The sequence below is a fragment of the Brachyhypopomus gauderio genome, chromosome 4, assembly GCF_052324685.1.
Source record: "Brachyhypopomus gauderio isolate BG-103 chromosome 4, BGAUD_0.2, whole genome shotgun sequence".
NCBI lineage: Eukaryota > Metazoa > Chordata > Actinopteri > Gymnotiformes > Hypopomidae > Brachyhypopomus > Brachyhypopomus gauderio.
The window spans coordinates 3094717-3118048 of NC_135214.1; the positions used below are offsets into that span (position 1 = coordinate 3094717).

The 23332-nt window shown below is 44.8% G+C and overlaps 1 protein-coding gene across 2 annotated transcripts in view; it reads left to right on the top strand.

The window, feature by feature from the left end:
• The first annotated feature begins 3511 nt into the window (after positions 1–3511).
• The window catches only part of dachd (dachshund d), a 79864-nt gene continuing 60043 nt past the window's right edge, over positions 3512–23332 (top strand). The window contains exon 1 of one of the 2 annotated variants that reach the window (XM_077001536.1): positions 3512–4283. In XM_077001536.1, the coding sequence (XP_076857651.1) occupies positions 3745–4283 (539 nt within the window). In that variant the 5' untranslated portion in view covers positions 3512–3744. The remainder of the gene's footprint in view (positions 4284–23332) is intronic. The other variant, XM_077001535.1, reaches the window with a different exon arrangement.

A 23332-nucleotide genomic window follows, 5' to 3' on the forward strand; every position in this document is an offset into this window, starting at 1 on the left:
CAGGCTATGGACGACAGGTAGTGCACGAGGGACTCTAGCCGGGAAAGTGTACACTTCTCCCCTCTATGCAAAACTCAGTGCCGGTGCAGCTCATTCTGATGATGTAGGTGAGCGTAGTTCAGTCCAGGGTGGTGTCTCTGCATGGATGGGGTGACAAGTAGACCCCCACCCCTGCCAGGACCCCCACACCCTCCTGTCCCGGTCTGCAGCGGGCCGAGACTCAGACTGACAGTGGCCACTCTGATGTCTGTCCTTCAGTGCTCTCTGCACTGTTTGCGCTGTGCTTTTTCTGCAAGAATGGGGGACAATGCCATGCAACCTTGAAGAGACAAATATTCAAGATCAATAAGTGTGTGTGTGTGTGTTTTACTTTTTCTCTGCAAATCTCACTTGGGGCATATTTGTTTGGACAACAATATTGTACACTTATTCTATCTATTTTTATTCTCTGCTGTGTATATGAAGATTAGCTTTATTTTCTTAGAGAAGCATTAATAATTAAAATGCGATAATGTGGATAGAAGAATGAAAACAAACATTTGTTATATAAATGGTTGCCGGTTTTTGCTGTTTAATCATAGGACAGTGTGTGTGTCCATGACGAATCAACCAGCACATGTGATGTAAACGTGGATGTGTTTCTACTGAAACAGCAAACCAACTATGTGCAATTAAAGTTATTTATCTCCACGTTCAGAGTTCATCAATTATATTGAAATACTCTTAATGTCCATAAGGGGGATGATGTATGATTGGTCTAATTATTTCTTATTCACTATGCTTTCTAAAGCATATCAATTTTGTTAATACCATGTAATTAAAACATGTCAGTGCAGTACAAGTTGCAGGCTATATTAATGACTATGAAAATTATTTTAATTAAACAGCCAATTATAGAAAAATCCTAACCATGAGAATTGACATTTAAATGAATTTAAGTTAAATTGCTTTTCAACATTGTTTTATCAAAGCCATATAGAATGAATAAATTATTATATCAAACAATATACAGTGTCATTGATCATACCGGAGTCACATCCCAGCACTGCTTTTAAACGCAGCTCTGCCGTGATACATTAGCATTATAGTTATTCATTAAGGTTGAAAGCAATACACGCTCTCTGTAGGCTATGCCTGTTTTCATTCCCTGCTGCTTTTTGTCTTTGCACTGTTAAATACTCCAAGTCGTAATGTCTAGCGTTCATTCGGAAACAGAGTCTCCTATTTGCACTGCGTACTGTTGTGATGTTGTACATCTGTCTGGGTATTACTAATGCAATGTTATTATCTGTCGTATCTGTTTGGTGCTCAGAACAAATGGAATGGATTAGGAAGTGCGGTAACACTGGCTAGGATACTTTGTGTGTGTGGTCTCACAGTGAGCCCCACTTCATGAGCAGGGTCACCTCACATTTCTAAAGTCTCTGGAATTAACACGACCCTCTCATAAAATAAAAACAGAGAGTTAAAAAACGCCCAAATCTCACCCACTCCCTTTACATACCATTTAAATGTCATGGTGACAATGTAAGAAATCTTCTTTATAGAAAATATTGCAATTTGGATATCAACTTTCATGATAGAGAGGTTTTGTTTACTTTAACGTTAGTTGTTGAAGACCAGTCTCACTGGTGTCATGAACCAGTAAGTTCTGGCAGCGTCTTACTGGCCTGTCTGCCAGCCACTTATGAATCCTAGCAGCTACAGGTCTACGGTGGCCCACACGGTTTGTGCACACAGTCGCAGGGTGTTAAGGGCTCACAGGGAAAGAGAGAGAGGTATTGTGGCTGTTTGAAAAGGAGGAAGAAAGAAATCTATCATGCCTTCCTGTGACCTGGACTTCACATTATGTTTCTTAATCCTCACTTGAAGTGGCTATCCATTCTGCCCATAACACACCATGACTGGAAAAGTTTGTTGCGGTAAACTTTTGACTTGGTTAGTTCTACTCAATGAACGGTAACAAAATATAATGTTAAGGCTTCATTAATGACTTTTTGTTAATTAATAAAATATGTTTTACCTTTGTTTTTTCCTAAAACAATACCAGTTGTTGTATGCATGAAAATGTTTTTTTCCCCCCTAACAACTGGGAACTGTTGAGTATTTGCAATTAAATGCTCAGTTATTTAACCTGAGATATCAGTTCATAGGCGCCTTTGTAATTTACCAGGTGTGATTCTCACTGCGGGGATCCATATGGATATAAATGATTAGTGCAAATATGGCGAGCACCACCCGTCTTTGCTCGTGTCAGTGTGAAGACTGCTGTTTTAAATAGAGCCTTTATTCACCGAGTCCATCCCGTTTGTTAAGGGGCTGTGGAGACCAAGCACACAGTAGATGCCCTGTGGTGTTTGTGGATGACTTTCTTACGAAGACTGCATGTAGGCCCCTTCGTGGGGGTTTACGACGGTCATTTGTAGTTAACCCATGCTAACATGAAAAACGGTAGGCAAACTATTGTGACATTCATTGTTTATAATGAAATCTTAATATGGTGCATATTTAAGCAAAGGTTAGCAACATAAAGGGCAAATGGATTGTCTAGCTATGAATGTTAAGCAGGTATTGATTTTCACACTACGAGGTGCCTCTTTGCCTGAATGATAATTCTGAAATGGTGTCCTACTTATCTTAAAGCATATCTGTCCAACGTGCATTAATAAAGACCGCGGTGCTATTAAGCTACTACAGATGTATTGGTTAATAGAATGTAGACGTCGGTATGGCTTTTCGCTCATATTTTATAGCCTCAGCTTTAAGAGGTCCCCTTCACACGACCTTGAATTGCACATGAAAGAAATACTTTAAGGAAACGGATTTATAACATGGGCAAAGAGGGAAAAACTTCATCTGCTGTTTTGTTAAGAATAACACCGGTATCAGCTTTTTGTCTCCAGACGTTACATCACCATTCTTGGTGTTGCTGGTGTTCGGGGGTGAAATGCTATCCAAGTGCATCACCTAGACTTGCGTTTCACCACCTTATCGACAGAAGACAGCGGCCACATCCTCCTCACAGCCTCAGTCAACACTTCCCCTCCTGGAATTAAGTGGCAAAGGTGTTCAGTTGCTCCCCGCGTACATCCCCGTGTTTTTCATGACTTGGTCATAAATACATGCACGTGCTGAAATAATCGGCGTTATTAAGATATTACATAAGCGTCCATAACTTATAACTGAATATTAATTCAGATAAATAGTAAAATAGGGTTTCTGAGTAACCCTGGCGTGTTTAATACTACGGAGTTATGGTAGCGTGGCGAACTGTCCTTAGAAATAAAAGAAGCCAAAGAGTTTTCTGAGAATTGTCCGTGCGAGTGTAAAGTTACACTGTTTAACCGCTATAGGCGGGCGCGCGCAGCATCGCGTTACATTCGCGCGTTACAGTAACGCCGCGCGCTTCAAAGGCTGATAGTGTCCGTGGCTCCGCCCCCTTTGGACCCTGTGACAACAACAACTCATCCAGAGAGAGAGAGAGAGAGAGAGAGAGAGAGAGAGGGAGGGAGGGAGGGAGAGCGCTGCACTTTTCAGCTCCTTTTCTTCCTGTCATTCTCTCTCAATCTTTGATGACTGTCCCGCTGCACAGATCCTTTAATTTCTCACCGCGGCGGTTCTCGCAGGTTCGTCTCTCCTCCCACCTAGCAGCGGAGGGACGTGGATTTCTTCTCTTCACACCATCGCAGCGTTACTTTGCCATACTGGGTTTCTGTCACTCTGAACTTCCACTCTTAGGTGACCATGGCCGTACCGGCTGCTCTGATCCCCCCGTCCCCTCTGGTCCAGCCGTCTCCGATCTCATCTTCATCAGCGACCACCTCGTCGCCCTCGGCAACTTCTTCACCTTCTCCATCAGTAGCTCCCACCGGACCGAACCTCTTCCGAGCGGAGCTGATCCCCACCAGCAGCCCGGGCATCCCGAGCGGCGCGCTGCCCAGCAAGCCCGTGTACTCCACCCCGTCTCCTGTTGAGAACACCCCCCAGAACAACGAGTGCAAGATGGTCGAGCTGAGGGGCGCCAAGGTGGCTTCCTTCACGGTGGACGGCTGCGAGCTCATCTGCCTGCCCCAAGCCTTCGACCTGTTCCTCAAACACCTGGTCGGCGGGCTGCACACCGTGTACACCAAACTCAAGCGCCTGGAGATCACGCCGGTGGTGTGCAACGTGGAGCAGGTCCGCATCTTGCGAGGACTCGGGGCGATCCAGCCTGGAGTGAACCGCTGCAAACTCATCTCCAGAAAGGACTTCGAGACTCTGTATAATGACTGCACTAATGCGAGGTAAGCGAAAAACGAACAGTGCTGTTCGTTTAGTGCTTTTGAGATCGATAATCCCGTCAGGTCCAATAGAACCTGGGAGAGACCTTATCTCCAAATCCCGTGCAGGGGTGTACAAACACACGCACAAAAGTTTTAACAGTGGTGCTGCGCACTTATCGTTAAGTTACAACATAAGCCGTGAGTTCCAGGGTTGATCAGAAATTAGTAGCGACACCGAAGCAAAAAAGTGGGTCTGATGACATAACGAATGAACTAGGGACGAGTTCAACTTCTGCTGGAGTGAAATGTGCGGTGTGCCTCCAGTGTTTTATTAAGCAATAACTAGGCTATAGGCAGAGACGCGATGTAAGCCGATTGTTGGAAATATATTGAATCCCCAAAGTGCCTCATATTCTCAGTCGTTGAATAAAATGATATGATGTCTGTAATGATTGCCAGAATGTGCATCCTAAATAAATGAACAATAACGACACTAGTAAATAAGTCATAACAATAATAGCTGTCATGAGTACTGTTAGACTAAGTTTACCAGGGGGAAGCCTGTATAAATTTATGCAGTGGTAGCGATTCTGCATTGATATAATTAGACATTTTAATATAGAAGTTAACATTTTAATATGGAATAAGACTTTTACAATTACAGAATCATTAGACCTCGTTAGTGTAATAACTTCATTTCAGGTTAGTTAACATTTTATGTTACATTTCGTGATCCTCTTGGAGTAAATAAATAGCCTAAATATTCAGATTCACCATATGATTTCTTAGTTCGTTCAACTTTATCCTAAAACAGCAAAAGTTGTAACCATTGCTTATATATTTATTTAGTTTAAAACATCAGATCAACATAAACATCCATAACCATCTACTGTAAAAAATGAGGAAAGATTTCCTGTGCCTCAAAGTATGAGCTAATTTTAAGTAGTGGAATTATAGCTCGCTATATGACTAAACTCATGAAATGCTTTCTAAAATAACTTTTACTTTATTGATATAAATATTGATCAACGCTATTGGTCCAGTGGTAATACATTATGAGCAATCTCAATTTATAGGGTAAAATGAAGACTCAATCCAAACCCAGATAATGCGGGTATAATCCCAGTATGTGTAGACAGACTTGTAGGTGTGCAAGGCTACGGTTTTAACTTGATGTTTTTGCAACTTAGTTCTGAAATAAAGTGAACCTTTACAAAGTGAACCTTTACAAAGCCTTTTCTGGCTGGAGACACTGTGGTTAAGCACAGTTGTGACAATCACAGCTTCGTAGTATGTTTTGTGCGCTTTCTAATTAATAACAAATATGTCAGGCCTGATAATGCAGTGTTGTAAGTGGAGAGGATCTGATTGTATTATAGGATATATCGTTTACCTGTTTATCTTACCCACAGAATAGGAAGAGCCCAAGGGTGCAAGGTTAGATGAATAGTCAGTGAATAGTCTCTCGATGCTTTGTAATCAACAGTTGAATATGCACACACATGTACACACACACACACACACACGTACACACACACACACACACACACACACACACACACACACACACACACACACACACACACACACACACACACACACACACACACACACACACATACACACTGTATTCTCCAAAAAGACACTCCAAAAAGATCACTTAACAAATACTCAGGTGGACTTTTTTGTTCACATTTTTTAGACAAATGTGAATGATGAGAGGACAGAGGAATGAGAGTTCGGTTGCAGTCCACATCTCGGACTATGAATTATACCTTAGGCAATATCAGTATTTTTGCAATGGTTTTTTTGTTGCATATAAATATACATAGATACATTGATTTGTTTATTAATATACATGCATTTAAATGTCATTAAGAAAATCAGTAATTGAATCATTCAATCTTTATACTCAACACTTATAGAACATTGCGTGGTTATTTGGTCTCTCACAACGCTTTTATTCTGAGCTCCCGAACCGCAGCCATATTTAAACAGTTTGTGGTGCTTTAGCTTTTCTGGTCTTCGCTGATCTTCCACAGACGTAAAGAAACCATGTGCTTCTGCACGCAGGACCTGCTTACCTTTCCTCATGTCTCCTGAGACTGTCTCCTGCTCCCCGCTCAGTGGCTGGTGCTGGGTCAGAGAGGATCGTAGCTTACCTCCAGCCTCTGAGTGGCCCGGCGGTCTCGCCTCTCACACCCCTGTGCAATGTGGCCCTCCGACTGATATATTGTGTGATTTGAACTCTGAGGTTGGCACTCGGGAGTGGCCAGTGATGGGGTTAGAGGATAATGCAGTGCTACACATTGCTTTAATGACGCTGAAGTGCTGGCCTATCACTGCAGTATGGAGAGGCCTGTAATTGTCTCTGAAAGCACCTGGTGCTGCTGGTGTTATGCCGAAATCAATCATACCCACCGTGTCTGCTTCCCATTTGGAGAATTACATCATTTGTATGGACAAAGATATCCTGTGTGTATGGAACACAAACAGATGGAGATGTACAGAGAGCGCTTCTCCACAGACCCTCCCGAACGGACAGGTTTCTGTTTGCCACTCTGTGCAGGGAGGTTAGCCCGGAGATCCTGGTTCTGGTTCCTGGTCCTGATGGCACACGGGGCATCACTGAATACTACTGAATACCGAGGCGTGCCAGACTGGCCTGTGATGGATATAGCTGCAGTGATGGGTGCTGCACCCCCCCAACCTCCCCCACTCGGTTAAAAAGTTACGCGGTGTGTTTGCAGCAAATTCACACGCCCGCCGATCACCCCGTCTCCGTGACGCTACGGCGAACGTCCCGTGTTCACCGGCGGTGTCTCGCCGTCTTTTCCTGCCCTTGTTAAGAGCTTCCTACAAGTCAGAGATGGACGACCCGCAATCGTGTGTGACGACAAGTCCGTTTTTTTTTGCATCGTGGGGAGACATGCTTCACTGCTTGTTTTTGTGCTTTACTTTCGGGCCATGTGAGGCGCTGCAGGTTCAGCCTGCTGGCTGACACCTGAGTCCGGTGGAAGCGTGTGAGGGAGACGCGTGTGAGGGAGACGCGGAGAGGTTGCTGCACGCTCACCGCCGGCTCTGGAGATGGAAGCTAAGCCTCCTGAAAGCAGCGCTACATCAGTTAATTGACAACCATTGTCTACCTCTGAAGGTTAAACAGGTGCTCCCACACTACAAGGGACCACTGAGATGTAAGCTGTATTTCCCCAAACACCAGCAAATACTATTTTTGGAATTTGGAATATACATACATAAATCTGTGTGTGTGTGCGTGTGTGTGTGTGTGTGTGTGTATGCGTGTGTGTATGCGTGTTGTGTTAATTTTTATTACTAGTTTAATTATTCATTATTATACCTTTTAAACATTTTAATTTAATCATTATAGTATTATAATTTAATTTGTCCATTGTTATTTTTTCTCCTATTAAAAAAAAAATTGATCCATTACATATGAAAAAAATGTGTTGGCGCTATAGTACAAACTCCCATATTTACCGAAAAGCCTGATTATTTTGTTTAGCACTCAGGGGTCTTTGCACACAGTGGCAGATTTTATCGCTTTTTGTCTGCCGCTCTCTTTGCAGGGCTCTTTGGATATATTTGTTTTCAGCAAGGCATGGATGTGTTTACAGGTACTCACGGGAAATCTTTGGATCGGATTCAAATCATTCCCAGTCAGAGTGGGTGCTAAGATACTCGTCACCCGGCAACCGCATCCAAGAGGGAGCCAGGGTGATAATAACTTCAAAAAACAGAGAGACAGATGTCTGATTAGGATGAAAGAGTTAGGGGGGAGCTGGAGGGGGGGTGCATGTTAAAAGGCTTGTTAAAATCACAAATTTGTTCAAGCACTTTCTTACAAATCAAATGTGCATTTCGCCATGATAGTGCTGAGTTCAGCCGGTGCTGATGGGTCAAAATGCAGTGGGAAAACAATCATGGTTGTTCTTCTGCTAATGGAATGCACAGTGTTGGTGGCCACCTGTGTTCAGATTCGCACCGCCTTTGGCACCTGTGTTCAGTGTTAAAAAACTGTTGATTTTCATAAAATGGCAACATTTTTCAGTATGCTGTTATGGTTATTATGAAATACTGAATTTGATCAGTATATGTAGTAAATATATTTTATTTGCTCGTGTTTGCATTTTTACTTTGTACATTTTTGCATCGTTGCGAAACACAACCTTCAAAACGCATTTCTAGTATTTTCAGTATCTTTACTTGATATTTTGAGATGAAGTTATTTTATAGTAGTTTGCATGTGAGGCCCTCTGAAACATTTAACCTGCTGGGAGCATTTGAGCCGTCTGTACTAACCCACCTCTGCTAGACGCTATATTAGCCCACCTCTCCCGGCCGCTACATTAGCCCACCTCGGCTGGATGCTATATTAGCCTATCTCTGCTAATGACACTTACATCTCAGTGATGAAACAATATTTCTCATGGTGCACCCACATATTATTATGAGTCTGCAGTGCGTGCCATGCTGTGTACACTATACACAAGAATGTCATTAAATACTGCTGACAGGACTACAACGGAATATCAGTCATCAGTTAAATGTCCTATTTGCAGATATTTTCAGTTAGGGTGAAGACTTTATTTATTTATTTTTCGAGGACTTTTTTAAATGGCTAAATGTAATAAACCAGTTTGGAGGGGGGGGGATGGTAGGGGAGGGGAGTCACTCTGCAGAGGCACCTGTGATTGGCTGTGAATAATACTGGCCTATCGTGGTGAGTGTATGAAGCGGTAGGGTCTGGCGTGTCTTTAGCAACCAGCTATTCCACATTACAGCGTGGTTAGGGAGCTGGGAGCAGCTCGCTGCCGTGTGTACAGCGACGTTAAACACTACTGACAGAAGTTAGAAGGAGCAGATGAGGTTTCTTGATTGGACGAAGATTCCATGCTGCAGCCCTGCACTGTCTAATATGGTCATGTAGAGAAATTGATTTTCCTCCGAAATTAATTAATTTTTCATATAGCCCAAAGCTGGAGTTTAAAAAGAGGGTACACTTGCTGGTTCCCTATTTTCCCCGTCTTTTAAGAATTATTGCCTAATCATATTAATACTTTTGCCCCAAGGATGAAAAGATAATTGTACAAATGCATTTGGAAATATGTATCACTGAGTATTTATGATTAAATTATGCAAATAGCTCAGCTCCCATCCTTCGTGGGCCCAGATTGTCTAATTAGGATTGATATGCTGAGTAGATGTTTTAGAATCTGAATACACGCATGTCCAAAGAGCAGAAAATTGAAAATGACAAGGCTGGAATCCTTAAAAAGTGTTTTTTTTCACTGTCTAATTCGGCATAGCTGTATCAGGAGTTAATTTTCCCTGGCTCATGTCGGAGCTGACAGGGAAAAAAAAGGAATACTGCCGAGAAACAGACTCAGATGGGCTTCCAGAAATTTCCTCCACTTGTTATTTTCTCCCTTCTCATTTTCATCCCTGTTATCACAGATAAATCTTGCGCTGAGTAAACAATTTTTTTTGTGTTATTTCAACAGTATCAGTGGTGTCTGAACTTCATAGCCTGTTTGTGTTATTTCAACAGTATCAGTGGTGTTTGGACTTCATAGCCTGTTTAGAGTGCTTGTACACCACAACGGAGGACAGCGATGTGATTCACTCCTGTAACAAAGATATTTTCTGTACAGAAGAAATTTTCTTGATGGATGGGTTTGACCTCTGCGCTGCTGATATGACTCGACGGCTAAAAAGCTCTTACATTTCTGCTTGGGCATTAAAGGGGTGGTGGTGGTGGTGGTGGTGTTAAAGGGGTGGTGGTGGTGGCTGTGTTCAGGAAATGCCGTCAGCAGCTTTGGCAGTGCCAGGGTAGAGGACAGGTGACTGTTTAAGTCTGCAGGCTGTTTTCATTTAGGTCAGAACAAGCTCCACTTTACGGGGCAATGCAAGCACCACGACTCCATTAAAGGAGAAACAACAGAGTCTGGAGTGGCTGGGCCCCTGTTCTGAGGACAAAAACACAGAGTGCTATGTGTGCTATGAATTCACTCTCAAGTTCTTCTCAAAGCCTGAAACATGTGCTCCTAAAGAACCCTTTGAAAAGCTGTTGTCATGGTGGCGTTCCCATTATAGGACTTTTTTTTTTGGTAAAAATGTATTAACTGCACATAATAATTTTAGACAGTCTCACTCTCACACATATTCAAAAGTGGCAACGCCACGGCGTTTTTCTCCCACAATCCAATAAAATATTAAAGGAGGAAATTACACTTTTTTAAATAACACACAGCAGCGCACAAAAGACTGTTCTAACACCTCCAGAAGCATCTCATAAAGTTCTGATTGTTATCTAATCTTTACCTGGCACAGCGAATGGCCTGCAGCTAATGACACTTGAGACCAGAATGGAATTCTATCACTGTTCAAAGCAGCTGCTCTCAGACTGGGCCTCTGACACGTTTACGACTCCCAGCCCCTCATAGAAAGCTGCTATCCTCGTAGACCGCGGTGTGTGCTAAGTCAATTTAGCTAAATTGAATTATAATTACAATAAAACACAAATATTGCCCTATTTGCCCTTCATCGCCACCAAGGATCCCAAATGTGGCAAAACTGGAGTTGTTAGCTTTGCGATTTGCTTCTTGACTAAGACATTTTGAAGGTGAAACACAAACATGTAATTATTAGATTAAAATGCTAAACATTTGGCTATAGCAGCAGTCACACTAATGTTTCCTCTATCCCCTCCCCCTGCTGAAAGCTTTTGGCAGTGTTTCATACCAACTCATTTGGCAGAGTTACTTTTAGACTGCTTCTGTTGCTTAAGGATTAATTATGACTACCTTTATTGATTTTGCCAGTTCATGTAACCATCCAAACAATTTACTTTCAGTTTTTTTTTTTTTGACATATATCAATTTATGTTGCTGTGGCCTTGGGGTTTACACAGAAGGCTCCACAACCTTGTACCTCAGAAACGTAATCCTGCCGCATTACTACAGGACAAAGGCAACAGAAGGCCAACATGAATGACTGTCACGCAGACCCTCAGAACTGGGGACAGGAAACATCCCAACAAGAAATGTGATCTGATGTGATCAAACACAAAGTCGTATTCATCGAGCAAAGTCAGCAGCTCCGGCCGGCAATAAACAGCACGTTGCATTTATACGCCCTGAGCTCAAAGTCACATGACCTGCTTTTCCAAAGAGACTCCGCACCGAGGTCCAATGTACTTCCATATGATCAAACAAAAAGGCCCTGTTTATTTTTTTGTTTGTTTGGTTTTCCACTCCTCTTTCATTGCCAGCCCCTGTGCTCAGCCAGACACTTGTGTGTCCCTCTTCCAGACTCCAACTTCTGCATCTTCTCGCCCGTGCTATGGCCAACCGCCGTGCCTGGCTGTTGTTACTCGCTTCTTAAAGACTTGCGGGTCACTCTGGAGAGTCGTGACACCGATCTCATCTGCCGTGAGGGTACCACAGAGCTCCATTTCTGCCCGATCGCGCATGTGTAAACTGACCACACCTGGGCAAGGGAGGAGGGAGGCTGGCCGGTGTACGGCTACCCCTACGCACAGCCCCCCCCCCACCACGTCTTACACCTTACAGCTGTGCTTTTTCCTCAAGGTGGGCACATTTAGCCAACCAACATTTTACAGCTGGAGATTAGACTTAGTCTCGAATTCATTTGAATAGAGTTAATTTGAGAAAATTGCACCACAGACAATTAGCTTCCATTTATTCATTTAGCAGATGCTCTTACTTACAGTGACTCATAAAACAGTACAGATAGTAGACGGCATAAACACAAGAAGGAACTGGAGTAACGCAGAGTCTTATTAAGATAATCTGTAAAGTTTACATGATGTACAGTGTAAATGCTTTACAAAAGCTTTACAGTAGTAACCCCAGCCTAACAGCACTCAAATTGGGTAATTTATTCCACTTATGCATCTAATCTTGTGTTTAAAATCCAGGGCTGTCTGTGTATTCCATACAGTCCGCAGCATTATGCTGATAAAACGTCGCCAGCATAATACATCTGTCTATATGTATTATCTCACACTTGCACTAGAACAGGCCGTGTGACATCCATAAACTTCAGATGTGAATGGGCTTTTCTGAAAAGGAGAATGAATTAAGTCAAGCTGACATTGCATGCCAATAAGCTTTGTTTCATTCCCAATGCAGTATTCATTTGTGGCACAGGGAGATTTATTGCATGATTGACAATTATGAGAGGATGACCTAGTTTTTTGGAATGGAACAGAAATGGTTTTCATAGGATGGCGTTGCCTTCTTTTGTGTTCTGTCAACCCTGACTGAGGAGTAACAAGACTCCCGCTAAGAGACACGCATTTTAGGCCTGAGAAACCACCAAATCATTTTACTTTTGCTGTATGTATTTTACCTTGGATAATTTTGCATTAGCCTAATTGTCATAGATCCCCACGGATAACATGTCCCTTTAAATCCTTGCATTCAATTTTCTCTATAAAAAGTTATTTTCCAAAGTGTCTCCCTAAAGGCAAACACTGAAGCTATACTTGTCTTGGAGGTGATGTAGCATATTAAACACAGAATAAGGCATCGTTTAGACTTTAGAGTATCACAAACAGCTATTGCTTCCTTGGACAACTTGTCCTGCTTAACCACGGTGATTTTCAGCAACTCTTTAATGGCGTCTGGCTAATATTTCATGATTCATGCATTTTTGATCTCACCTTTCTATTAACTGTTTTATTCTGCTTCGTGAATCTCATTACATCTGCGAGGAGGTTCCAGCCCCCCGCGGGACCACTGGTTGAGTAGAAGCACAAATGACACGAGCAGGGTTTAGCTGGAAGTTAATATCCTGCAAAATTGTTTCAACGCAGCTCGCTAGAACACAGATGATTAAATGACATGAGCAGATAAAAAAAAACACAACAACAAAAAAAAACGTTTCCTCAGACTACAAGGTGTTAAGTGTTGGTGCTTGGGACTGGCACAGCTCTCCCAAGGTTGCCGTTAAAGGAAATAAGATGTATTTAAGGGAGAGCGCTGTCGCAGAAGAAAGGAAGGACGCAGAACCACACTTTGTGTCTCGTGTCAGATAGGGTGTTTTACACGGATAGCGGTGTTCTCTGTGGAGTTATTTGAGGTACAGCCTTGGCAAGAAAAAAAAGTGTTATTCCGTCTTTAGTGTCCTTTTCTTTGTCCCAGTCTCTGCATTTAAAACATGTGAAAATGAAGTGGTTTAGTCTGAAAACGTTCTCCTCTGGTCAAATAAAGACATCCGAGACACAGGGTAAGAAGAAGAGGCTTTGTTCCATTCAGTGTTGTTGTGATACCTAAATTTACAAAGGCTTTTATTTTGTAATAAACTGACGCTTGTCCATGGTCAGGCCAAACACAGTATCTTTTCTCATTTTTATCTTCATTCAAGTCCTTAGATATTCACCTTCGTAGTGAAGCAAAACGATCAGGCCATTTCTTCAAATGGTAGTAATGTCCGCTCCCTCCTCTCCCCTCAGAGATTAACTGTTATGCATTACCAATTCCGCACAGGGAGAGTGCGGGTTGTAAAACGGGGCAGAAAGGTCTGCAGTTATCCAACGTCCTCTCACTCTTGACCTTTCAAATGTCAGAAAAGGAGTGTGAGTCGATGCCGGTTCTGCAGATCTGATTACATGGATCAAACATGCCTTTATGCTGTGATTAGTCACAGGGATGTTTAATTGAAGGAAATCAGAAACCCGGAGTGAACAATACCCTGTATTTATATCTGCTGCGCCGCTGTTATCATTTGAGTGCTCGAACATTGTTTCTGTTTCAGGCCCACTGAAAAGAGCCCTTAGATGAGGAGGCATTATGTAACGTGGCCTTGATAAAGAAACCTCTTCTGCAGCTGTGACACTCACTATTCTCATCCCACCAGATAGATTAGTGCCCTAGCGAGCTGCTGGGAGCCGTCGGGCCCGGGCAGACGGAGCGTGCGTGCTCACGGCGCTCCGACAAACGCCCCCTTCCTGCCGCGGAAGGAGATGGGGGCAGGGCGGGTATGATTAAAGGTGCTCTGCTCCTAGGGGTCGGGGTCAAGCCAATAGGAATGTCAGAGCTTGGTGAGGGCGTGATAGGGTTGTTCGGTTGGCACAGAACCGAGCGGTTCGGGCTGGGTCACCGACCGCCCTCGGGCCGCACTGTCCCAGCAGGATGGCTTTGGCCAGGGTGGGGAGTGGATATTGGAAAGAGCCCCAGAGGCGGCCGGCCGCCCCGGTCGAGGCGGGAGAGATTAGGCCCGGCCCGTGGGTCACTGCTTTCCCACCACTCCCAGTGTTATTAATAAAAGAAGAGGCCAAAGAGCTCGTTAAGCTTCTCGAACGCTCACAGGCCGCTGCAGCCATTAGCCATGGCACTCATAGACGGAACTAGCTGCACTTGTCCTATCACTGTATCAGGGGACGGGTGGGGGTGGTTGGGGTCACTAGGTACTGCTAACACATTGTGTTCTGAGTCGACTCAGGTCTTTTTCTCCGCCTTCATGGGAACCCTGACTGTGTAGCTCTCTTGTCAGTGTAAATAATCAGAGGAATTCACCACGCTGTGCGGAGATATGTGGGGGCACCAGGGAGATAAAAACGCACACGCATAACTCTCTCCTTACACTAAGTGATGACCGGTGTCGGACATGTCTCGCGTATGAAAAGAAACATAACATGATAGCGGGAGATCTTTGATCAAGATGTGCAGCTACTCGGCGGCCATGATTTATACCGCCGTGCCTCAACAGAGAAGGATGTCAGCTTTAGGCCTTAATGAAGGCTCTTGAACGTATCTGTGCAGGAGCGATATGTTGACAGCCAGGATGCAAATGAGGTTAAATGGCCACAAACCGAAATGAATCGCCCCTGTCTCAGTCGTTCTCTTCTGTGAGACTGGGGGGGGGGGCTGAGGGGCTTTTCGACGGATACAAAGCAGCCCATGACACATTCCCTCCTTTGTTTCAAGCTGCTAACTGTATTTAATTTCACATCTTATCGGGTGCGGCTTTGTCTGTCTGCTGGCTCCTCCTGAGTCAAAGCGACCCCTTGAGATAAACTCTGTCAGACTCGGGGTGATTTATTAAATTCTGATTTCTGTGAAGGACTTTAATGTCGAGGGGAGAAAGAAAATACATTGCAGGTGGCTGCCAGCTTCAGGCACTGTTTGCTCTCCCTTACAAAGTAAGAGAGAGAGACAGAGAGAGAGACAGAGAGAGAGAGAGAGACAGAGTGAGAGAGACAGAGAGAGAATGAGACAGAGAGAGCGAGAGACAGAGAGAGAGAGAGAGTGTACATACAAATCTATGTGGGATTTCCTGCTTTTGTTTTGGCAATAGCAACTCTACCTTCCAACTCCCTGAGGCTGTGTTGAACTGCTGTTTAGATTACTGATAGCTTGAAGAACATTTCTATTTTAATCATCTTATGCTCTGTAGAACACCTTTGTGTCGATGCAAACCCACTAGTGGACACCTAAAAGTGTCTCCGACCCTCTATCCAAATCTATTAGGGAAATGTACGGACCTAATCTCTGCTGTTAGCATCGGCACATTTGAATAAACTGGTTTGCATCTCTCTGTCTGCACTAGTATCCAGTTAACCTATGTGGAGCCATGTGTGCATTGTGCATAATTATTTGAAGTGCAGTGTTGGAAAAATGCTCCTCTCAATGTATTGTTAAAGGCAATTTATTATGGAATATGATTAAACGTGACGGGTATTTCATCTCCAACCTCTGCTCATATGGCCCTTTCTTTTTTAAAGCCATTAATAGCTGGATAGCACAGCCCATAAAAGTGATATGTAACTTATTCCAGCAGTGTCTCTGGCAGCCTGCTAGACAGCACTCAGAGCTCGGCTGTGGTTGGCTGTCTCACACCTGCCGTCCCGCCGGTGACTCGTTGTCCGCGCTTGCGTTCTGGCGGGGTGGTGCGTTAAGCCCCGCCCAGTTTGCGCTCCCCGCCGTGAAGCGGCCGCCCCACCGCCGACACGTTCAGAGATGCCGGGGGGAGTCTGCCTGTGCAAAACGCACCGGCGTCCCGATAGCGGCTCAGCTCACGCCTCACGCCTGGGCTGGGCGGGGCCGGGGCGAGCGGTTCATGGGAGGGGCCTCTGCACGTTCAGAGCTCCTCTCTTCTCGCCGGTTTCTCAGGGCGGCCCACCCTGTGATCCACGTGTCTCACGTCCGTCTCACGTCCGTCTCACGTCCGACGTTATATATACCCCTCGCCTCGTCAGCATCTTTGTCTACTCCACAGTTTTGTCTTTTGATCTGTGCGGACTGATTTATCTGCATGGAATCGTTTTTCGCACGATTCTCCCCCTCAGGAAATTTGGAGCGAGCCTCCAATAACCTTGGCAGACGCAAACAAAGCACACGGACCTGATCTTCTGTATTTTGATGCACTTTTCTTCCAGTCGGCTCCAAATGATAAACCTCCAAACGGCCGTGTCCCTCACACTCATTCCCTGTTAAATTGACTCTTAAATACACTGTTTACTGCCATGACCCACGATCGGACATCGCAATCCACGTAGTATTAATTAGCCTACTTCGCGCAGCCGAGACGCCGGCCCATCCTTTTCCTCACTGCGCTCTTTTTTTAACCATCCTACCCACCAGAAGTCTGGCGAGAGACTTTTAATGCCTGGTGACTGCAACAGTTTTTCCTCTGTTTGCCTGGTTAAAAGCACCACAGGTCAGGGGGGGATTGGACATGGCACCCCTGGGGCTATTGGAGCTGTTTGTCTAACCCCCCCCCCCCCCCCCCCCCCCCCCCAAACCCACCTTTTTTTTCCTCTTTTTTTCCACCAATGATCAGCTGAAGCTGGTTGAGGCCCCTCCCACCAGCTGTCAGTTAGCGAGGCTCTCCGCAAACATCTCCACTCAGCAGCTGCTGCTCACTGGGGAAATAGGTGCATGTCCGAAAAGTTTGTACAATGTAAAGGGGGTGGGGCCTAAACCGGCAGACGAGGTTTACACGTTTACACGTATCCCAATCTAATCATATTATGTAGCCGACGATGGAGGAACTGACTCACTTGTATCCTCGGTGGAAGGCCGGCTCTGGCTAACGTGGGATTTTTGAGAGTCCTGTGTGCATAAAGGCGGGGGCGTGTTAAAGCACGCATCCACATTCCTGTTTGCCTTTGTTTTTCTTCAGCAGACATAATCAGTTAGTAAATAGCTGGTCTCTCCTCTTTGATGGTAGCTGATCAGACAGGTGCGTGGGTGGAAACTGTGCTTGTTTGGACATACAGTCAAGCGGACAAGCGCTATCTTTTCATCTGTCAATGAAGACATTTGTTTTGTCTGTCGGAGCAGTGCGGCCCCGGAAAAGGGTTGTATTTAACTTTCCACTGTCCTTTCAAGACTAAATTCATCAATCCTTTGACATTATCTTAACTCAAATTATTAAAGCTAATTAAAGAAATGGCCTACAGAAATTCTGATAACCTGAATGTTTTTTTTTTCTGACCACTCTGCCTGTTGAGAGACTTGCCATAGGGTTCTTTTGCACAGGATGTTATGAAAGTATTACACCAAGATCATTTGCACAATGAAATCTCGGGCACCACTACATGTTTTTATTTGGATCAGTGTATCAGGTTGAAAAATTACCTGCCTGGGGCAAGTTTAGCTCCACTCTCTCAACTGCGGAAATCCAAGCTAATTGTTGCTACATGTTGTAAATGATGAAAGCACGTACTACATCTTGTTTGAGCGAACGTTTTGGTAGAAGTTTGATTGTAAAATCGTAATAATGTTGCCAAACTGGCCGGCGTTGCATCACAACTGGTATCCTCCACTACATCTGGCCTTGTGTTTCCCAAACCCTCTAACCACGAACCAACCTCGCAGGCTTGTGACAGATCATACGATCCTGCCCAGCGCCGAGCGTGTTTCTTCACCCCAACCGTTGCGCAATGGCCGTTAGAGAGCTGTGGAAGTCGATCGGTGAAGCAAAGGGACGGTTTTTTGCCAACTGAGCTCAGGGAAGGCGTTCGACCAGACTCCTGCCTTGCACCCTAGAGCCCAAAGCAACATCGTGGCCCCGGGGGCCACCTGAGCGGGACTTTATTAAAGGATAAAACGTCCCGCTCCTCTTGCATGACGCCCCGTTGCCTGCGTCCACCCCGTGGCCAGCGTCCGCCCCTGCGCCGCTGTCCTCTGGCCCTGCTGGTTTGATGGGTATAAACCATTAATACCCCCGAGGGATCTGGGGACTGTTCTCTCGTCAAGCAGCTCCCGAATTTCAGCCCTGATAGGTCTGTAAGATGAACCCCGCGTCCGCTGGTCTTTATTAATTAAAGTCACCCACGCTGTTTTGTCAGAAAGTCGTGGTAAGCTTGGAATGCTTCTTTATGACTTTTTTTTTTTTTTGTTGTTGTTTAATTACATTTTTCTTTAAAAGTTGGGAAGGCTGCTGCGGAGACCTTAACATGGAGCTTTGATCAATAATACTTTGACACTTTTATGATAAAGCCCCTTGAAGCCACACCTCAGCCAAGGATACTCTTAAAAAAACAGCAGGAGAACATGCTCCTTTTATGGCTGGTATTAGCTTCACTGCAGTGTTTGGTAGTAATGGGCCTGCACAGAGTAAACACTCAAATGGCTTTTTTTCTTTTCTCCTGACCCTGCTTTAAGAAATTGCTTTAAGACTTTACTTTAAGATGTTGTTATTTTTCATATCCAGTAGGCTTGTGGCAATGCTCTGATGTATTGATAAGAGACTGCCTGGGTTGTGTGCTGTGTGAGCTAATCTAATTGCAACAACAGGCTACTGCCTCTTTTATCTTGACCATAGACTCTAAATTGACTACCTGCTCAGTTGATGTTTCCAGTTTTGTAACTGTGTGGTTGCAAAATGGTCACCTTCTTATCGATGACAGGCACCCTTATTTTCTTCCTAACCGAGCTCTGCAGGCTCTATAGGCGAGTTTGTCTTCTTTTTATATAACTGAGGCCTTTCTGTGCAAAAGGAATGCTAGCTGACGAAAGCTCAATCTGTTGACGGATTTTACTGTTAGACCAATGCTACCCACAGTAATGGATCTGTCTGTGCATTATCATTTTGCAGGGACCTTTTTAAAGCCACCATTTCATTCAATCTCTCTCTCTCTCTCTCTCTCTCTCTCTCTCTCTCTCTCTCTCAGTGTCTTTCCTGCATCTAATTGGTATGCTGCTCCTTTGGTGTCTGTTTGGGCTAGCTTTAAGTAGCACAAAGCCTTTAATTGTGAGGTTTAACATTTTGCAATTAAAATCTACCCTTTTTGCTCAGAGGAAAGGATGATGAGGCTTTGATGTATTTTAATCAGTGGAGATGCATTGTAGCTTAAGGAGCATAGAGATCTCAGATACATTTCTGATTCTAAATTGATGTCCTCTTCCGCCTTTGAAGATGATAGCATTTTAGGCTGAAAGCATTGAGATGGTGTCCCTTGAACCCTCTGCCAGATCATAACGATTTATATCTTCCCGATTCTGAAGTGGACAAATAGGATTATGGGAGACATTTAGATTTCAGTAGAACCAAGAGCATCACAATGATTCATCCAAGCACAAAGTCAGATATAGAAATCGTGGCAAAGATGTAATAATTGATTGAAGTTTTGATGGATAAGTTTAAGATATAACAACATGCTTGACACTACAATGGCTACTATTATTAAAAACAATTACTGGTACTGTAGTTTAACTCCTCATTTGGATGTGTGTGATTAATTTTTCTTTTTAATAAAACTGGTTTACTTTCATTTTCCATAAAAAAAGACGTAAACATCCTGACTGACCAGTGTATGAGTTTAGATAATATCTAAGCCTTCATGGTTTTTGCAAAGGAGTGGGCTTCATTACACTGAGGATCTGAGGGTACTGGTTTTACATAGCACTTTCGTCCTCTAATGGACCTGCAATATCCTGAAATACTTGGCTAACAGCTCAGAAATCCTGCCTGTTAAGCACAATCGAATGTGTTTCTTATATTATCGTCTGTCAGACGTATTATCCAAAAAAATAAGTAAAAAAAAATTGATGATATTTTCTGTCAAAATCTTCACATATGACTTCATACTTCCATTCTTTTGATGACACAGCATTGCAGCAGCTATGGCTGTACAGAACTCACAATACCTTTCCATCTGTAGCAATATAAATGAACTCGACAAGGTAATGAGGTAAAAACAGTTCTGAGTTTGTAACTGAGTAACCCCACAACCATCCCCGTCACTCTAAAGCCTGAAGCATAAGGCCTGGAGGTGGAGGTCGTGGGGGTGGAGGTCGTGGAGGTGGAGGAAGTACATTTGGGTGGTTTGATTCGTGCTGATTTTTGCCATCTGGTAATAGGTGGAGGATTTCACCACGCGCGGGCCCTTAAACACGTGCGGCTTCCAGCGCGCCTCTCCGCAAGCAGACGCGGTCGAGCGGGGAGCCGCTAATAGCCGAGCTCCACGGCTTTTGTTTCCCTTTGACAGATGGACGGTGTGTGCTCAAATTGAATTGGGTTTTAATTGCGTCGTGGCGTTTTGAATTGATCTGCTTTGCAGATTTTGTTTACGGGCTTATGAGATCCTGAAACAGCACCGCTTGTTGTCTGTATTCCCACCCTCCTCTTTCTACACGGAAATCCGAAGGAGAATGGAGCACTTTGGAAATGTGGTGTACATTACCATTTCAGTTTGGCCTAAGGGGGCAAGCCTGCTCAATAGGGTAGATTGTCTTTTTTTGATATATATATACACACTTGTATGGTGTAATATTGTCTGGGTGGACTGGAGCTGCTTGTGTGCTTGGATGCACAATGTTCACATGATGGGGTTCATTTGGTTAGGTGGATACGATGTAATCAAATTCCTTTCTGCCCAAGCTCACCACTGTGCTCACGCACTTGTGAGTGCTCTTCACACACGTGCACACTAACGTCTCGCCTTATTAAGCCGGTGCCATTCTCCACAGCTGAATATCAAACATTCATGCTTCCTGCCTTAAAGTGCTAAATGTCAGGGAAACATGCACAGTGTGTTAATTCGTTTATCTTCACAATGTCTGTAACATTCAAACAGCCAGCAAATTATTTTTGTTAAATAACGTGGGGCTTTTTAAATACACGTTTATAACAGTGTTTTTTGTAACAGTGTGCAACCAATGCACAAATTGATAATTTTAGATTCTTAAGAGTTATTTACAGATTTGAGACTGATTTACATTTTACATTTCAAGTATCTGTCCTCTTTACAATGACCTAATGCAGGATGTTTCAGGTGGTATTAAAGACTCTAGCGCTGCGTGTAGGAGTGTCTTGGGCAGACCTGAAGCAGAGACTTCTCACTGTACGGACTGTTTCATTTGCTACTACTTTTGCGATGCCGTAATATTTTTTCATGTGCTTCTGACGACGATTACCCCTCGCCACCGTTCGCTCGCCTTATCGTTAGTCGGAGCTTTGCCCGCGCTCTAATTGACGCACCCCTGCCAATTCACACTCCGGCCCTGGCACTGACCCCCATTAAGAGTCCGTCCTCTCTTTCTCATGGAAATCACCCGGTGCTTTGTGGACCCTCCACCTCCAATCAGCTCCGCGTAAGTGGAGAAAACAGCTTCTCATAGGCGGCCAAGATTAGAGAGACTCATTTCTTTGTCTTGGCCTGTCTTGCTGCCAGAGCTTTAAGGAGAGGCACATTCTGGCCATCCTGGTCCATGAACTCCATCAATGGAGAACTAATAGAGAACAACAATTAAGACCAGTTTCTATTGATGATACGAAAATAGGTCAATTGGTATGCAAACCTTATGGGGAAAAGGTTGAGTGTGTCAGAGGTTATCCTACTTAATGGGGATATTTGAAACTGATAACATTTGCTAAACTGGGTGTGCGAAGAATCTCAAGTCTGATATACACATGCTATGTATACCGACAGCCTGTTTCACAGTGTGGCAGTTTGAAGAAGCGTTGAAGGCTTTGCTCCCTCTTCGGCTGTGTACGGCTGACGTGAAAGAGCGTTCCCATGACATTCCCACGACATTCCCATGGCATTCCCACCTCCATCGAGCTGCCTGCCACAGTCACCCAGCATGCCACGAAAACCTTTGGGTGATAGTCAGCGGTTGATAGTGGTGCCACAGTCCAGAGATGAACGTGCAGCCCGGCTCGGAGATAAGATGCTGGGAATGGTGATGGTCTGTCGGGCTTCACAAGAACCTTCACTCGGAGGGGCCCGGGAGGCCAGCTGTGTTCATATAGTCGTGTGAATGCAGAGTCTGAAGGACCACCGACTCCTCTTTTGAAATGTGACTTGGTTCGAGGGGCCAGATTCCTGTTCTCAAGTCATAGGGCCACGCGCCTCGTTCCTGCAGGCTTTCGTTTGCGGCAAATTGCTTTTATTCCTGCGGCTGGCTGCGAGCAGCAGGAAATGCTCTTTTCACGTTTCCAATCCCCCGCGTGGAGGAGGCCACGGCCCCTGTCGGCACCAATCCTCGTTCCGGGGCCGCCCGGCGAACGCAATCCGCCCCACGAGAGGTCCCACCATGCGCTTTTTATAGCAACAGTCTGCACCCCCCCCCCCCCCCCCCCCCCCCCCCACCCCACACACACACACACACACACACACACACACACACACACACACACACCCTCCCCCCACCTCCCCAACACCCCCCGTCCCGTTTCAGACATGACATCACAACAATCAGGGATCGCTTTCAGGATCTTGGCCGGACCAGCGCACGTGCTGTCGCTCCGTTGGGAACCATAGCGATGCGTGGGAGACGCCGTGATGGAAGTCTCCCCCCCCCCACAAAGCCAGTCGTTGTGTCTGGATTATTAGATGGAAGAGGATTTGCAGTGATTCTCCTGATGATGGCTCACTGTAGTCGAGGCAGGTGTCCTTGGGCCTTGGGTGGTGTTGCCACGCTCTCTTGGAACGGCTCGTAAAACGGGGCTGTTGGATCAATTAGTGCGCAGGGTGGAGTGCTGGAGCGCAGGGTGGAGGGGTGGGTGGAGGGGCGGGGTGATAGAGGGGTGATGGAGGGGTCCGGCCGGGCCCTGGTCTCCCCTGGGTCCTG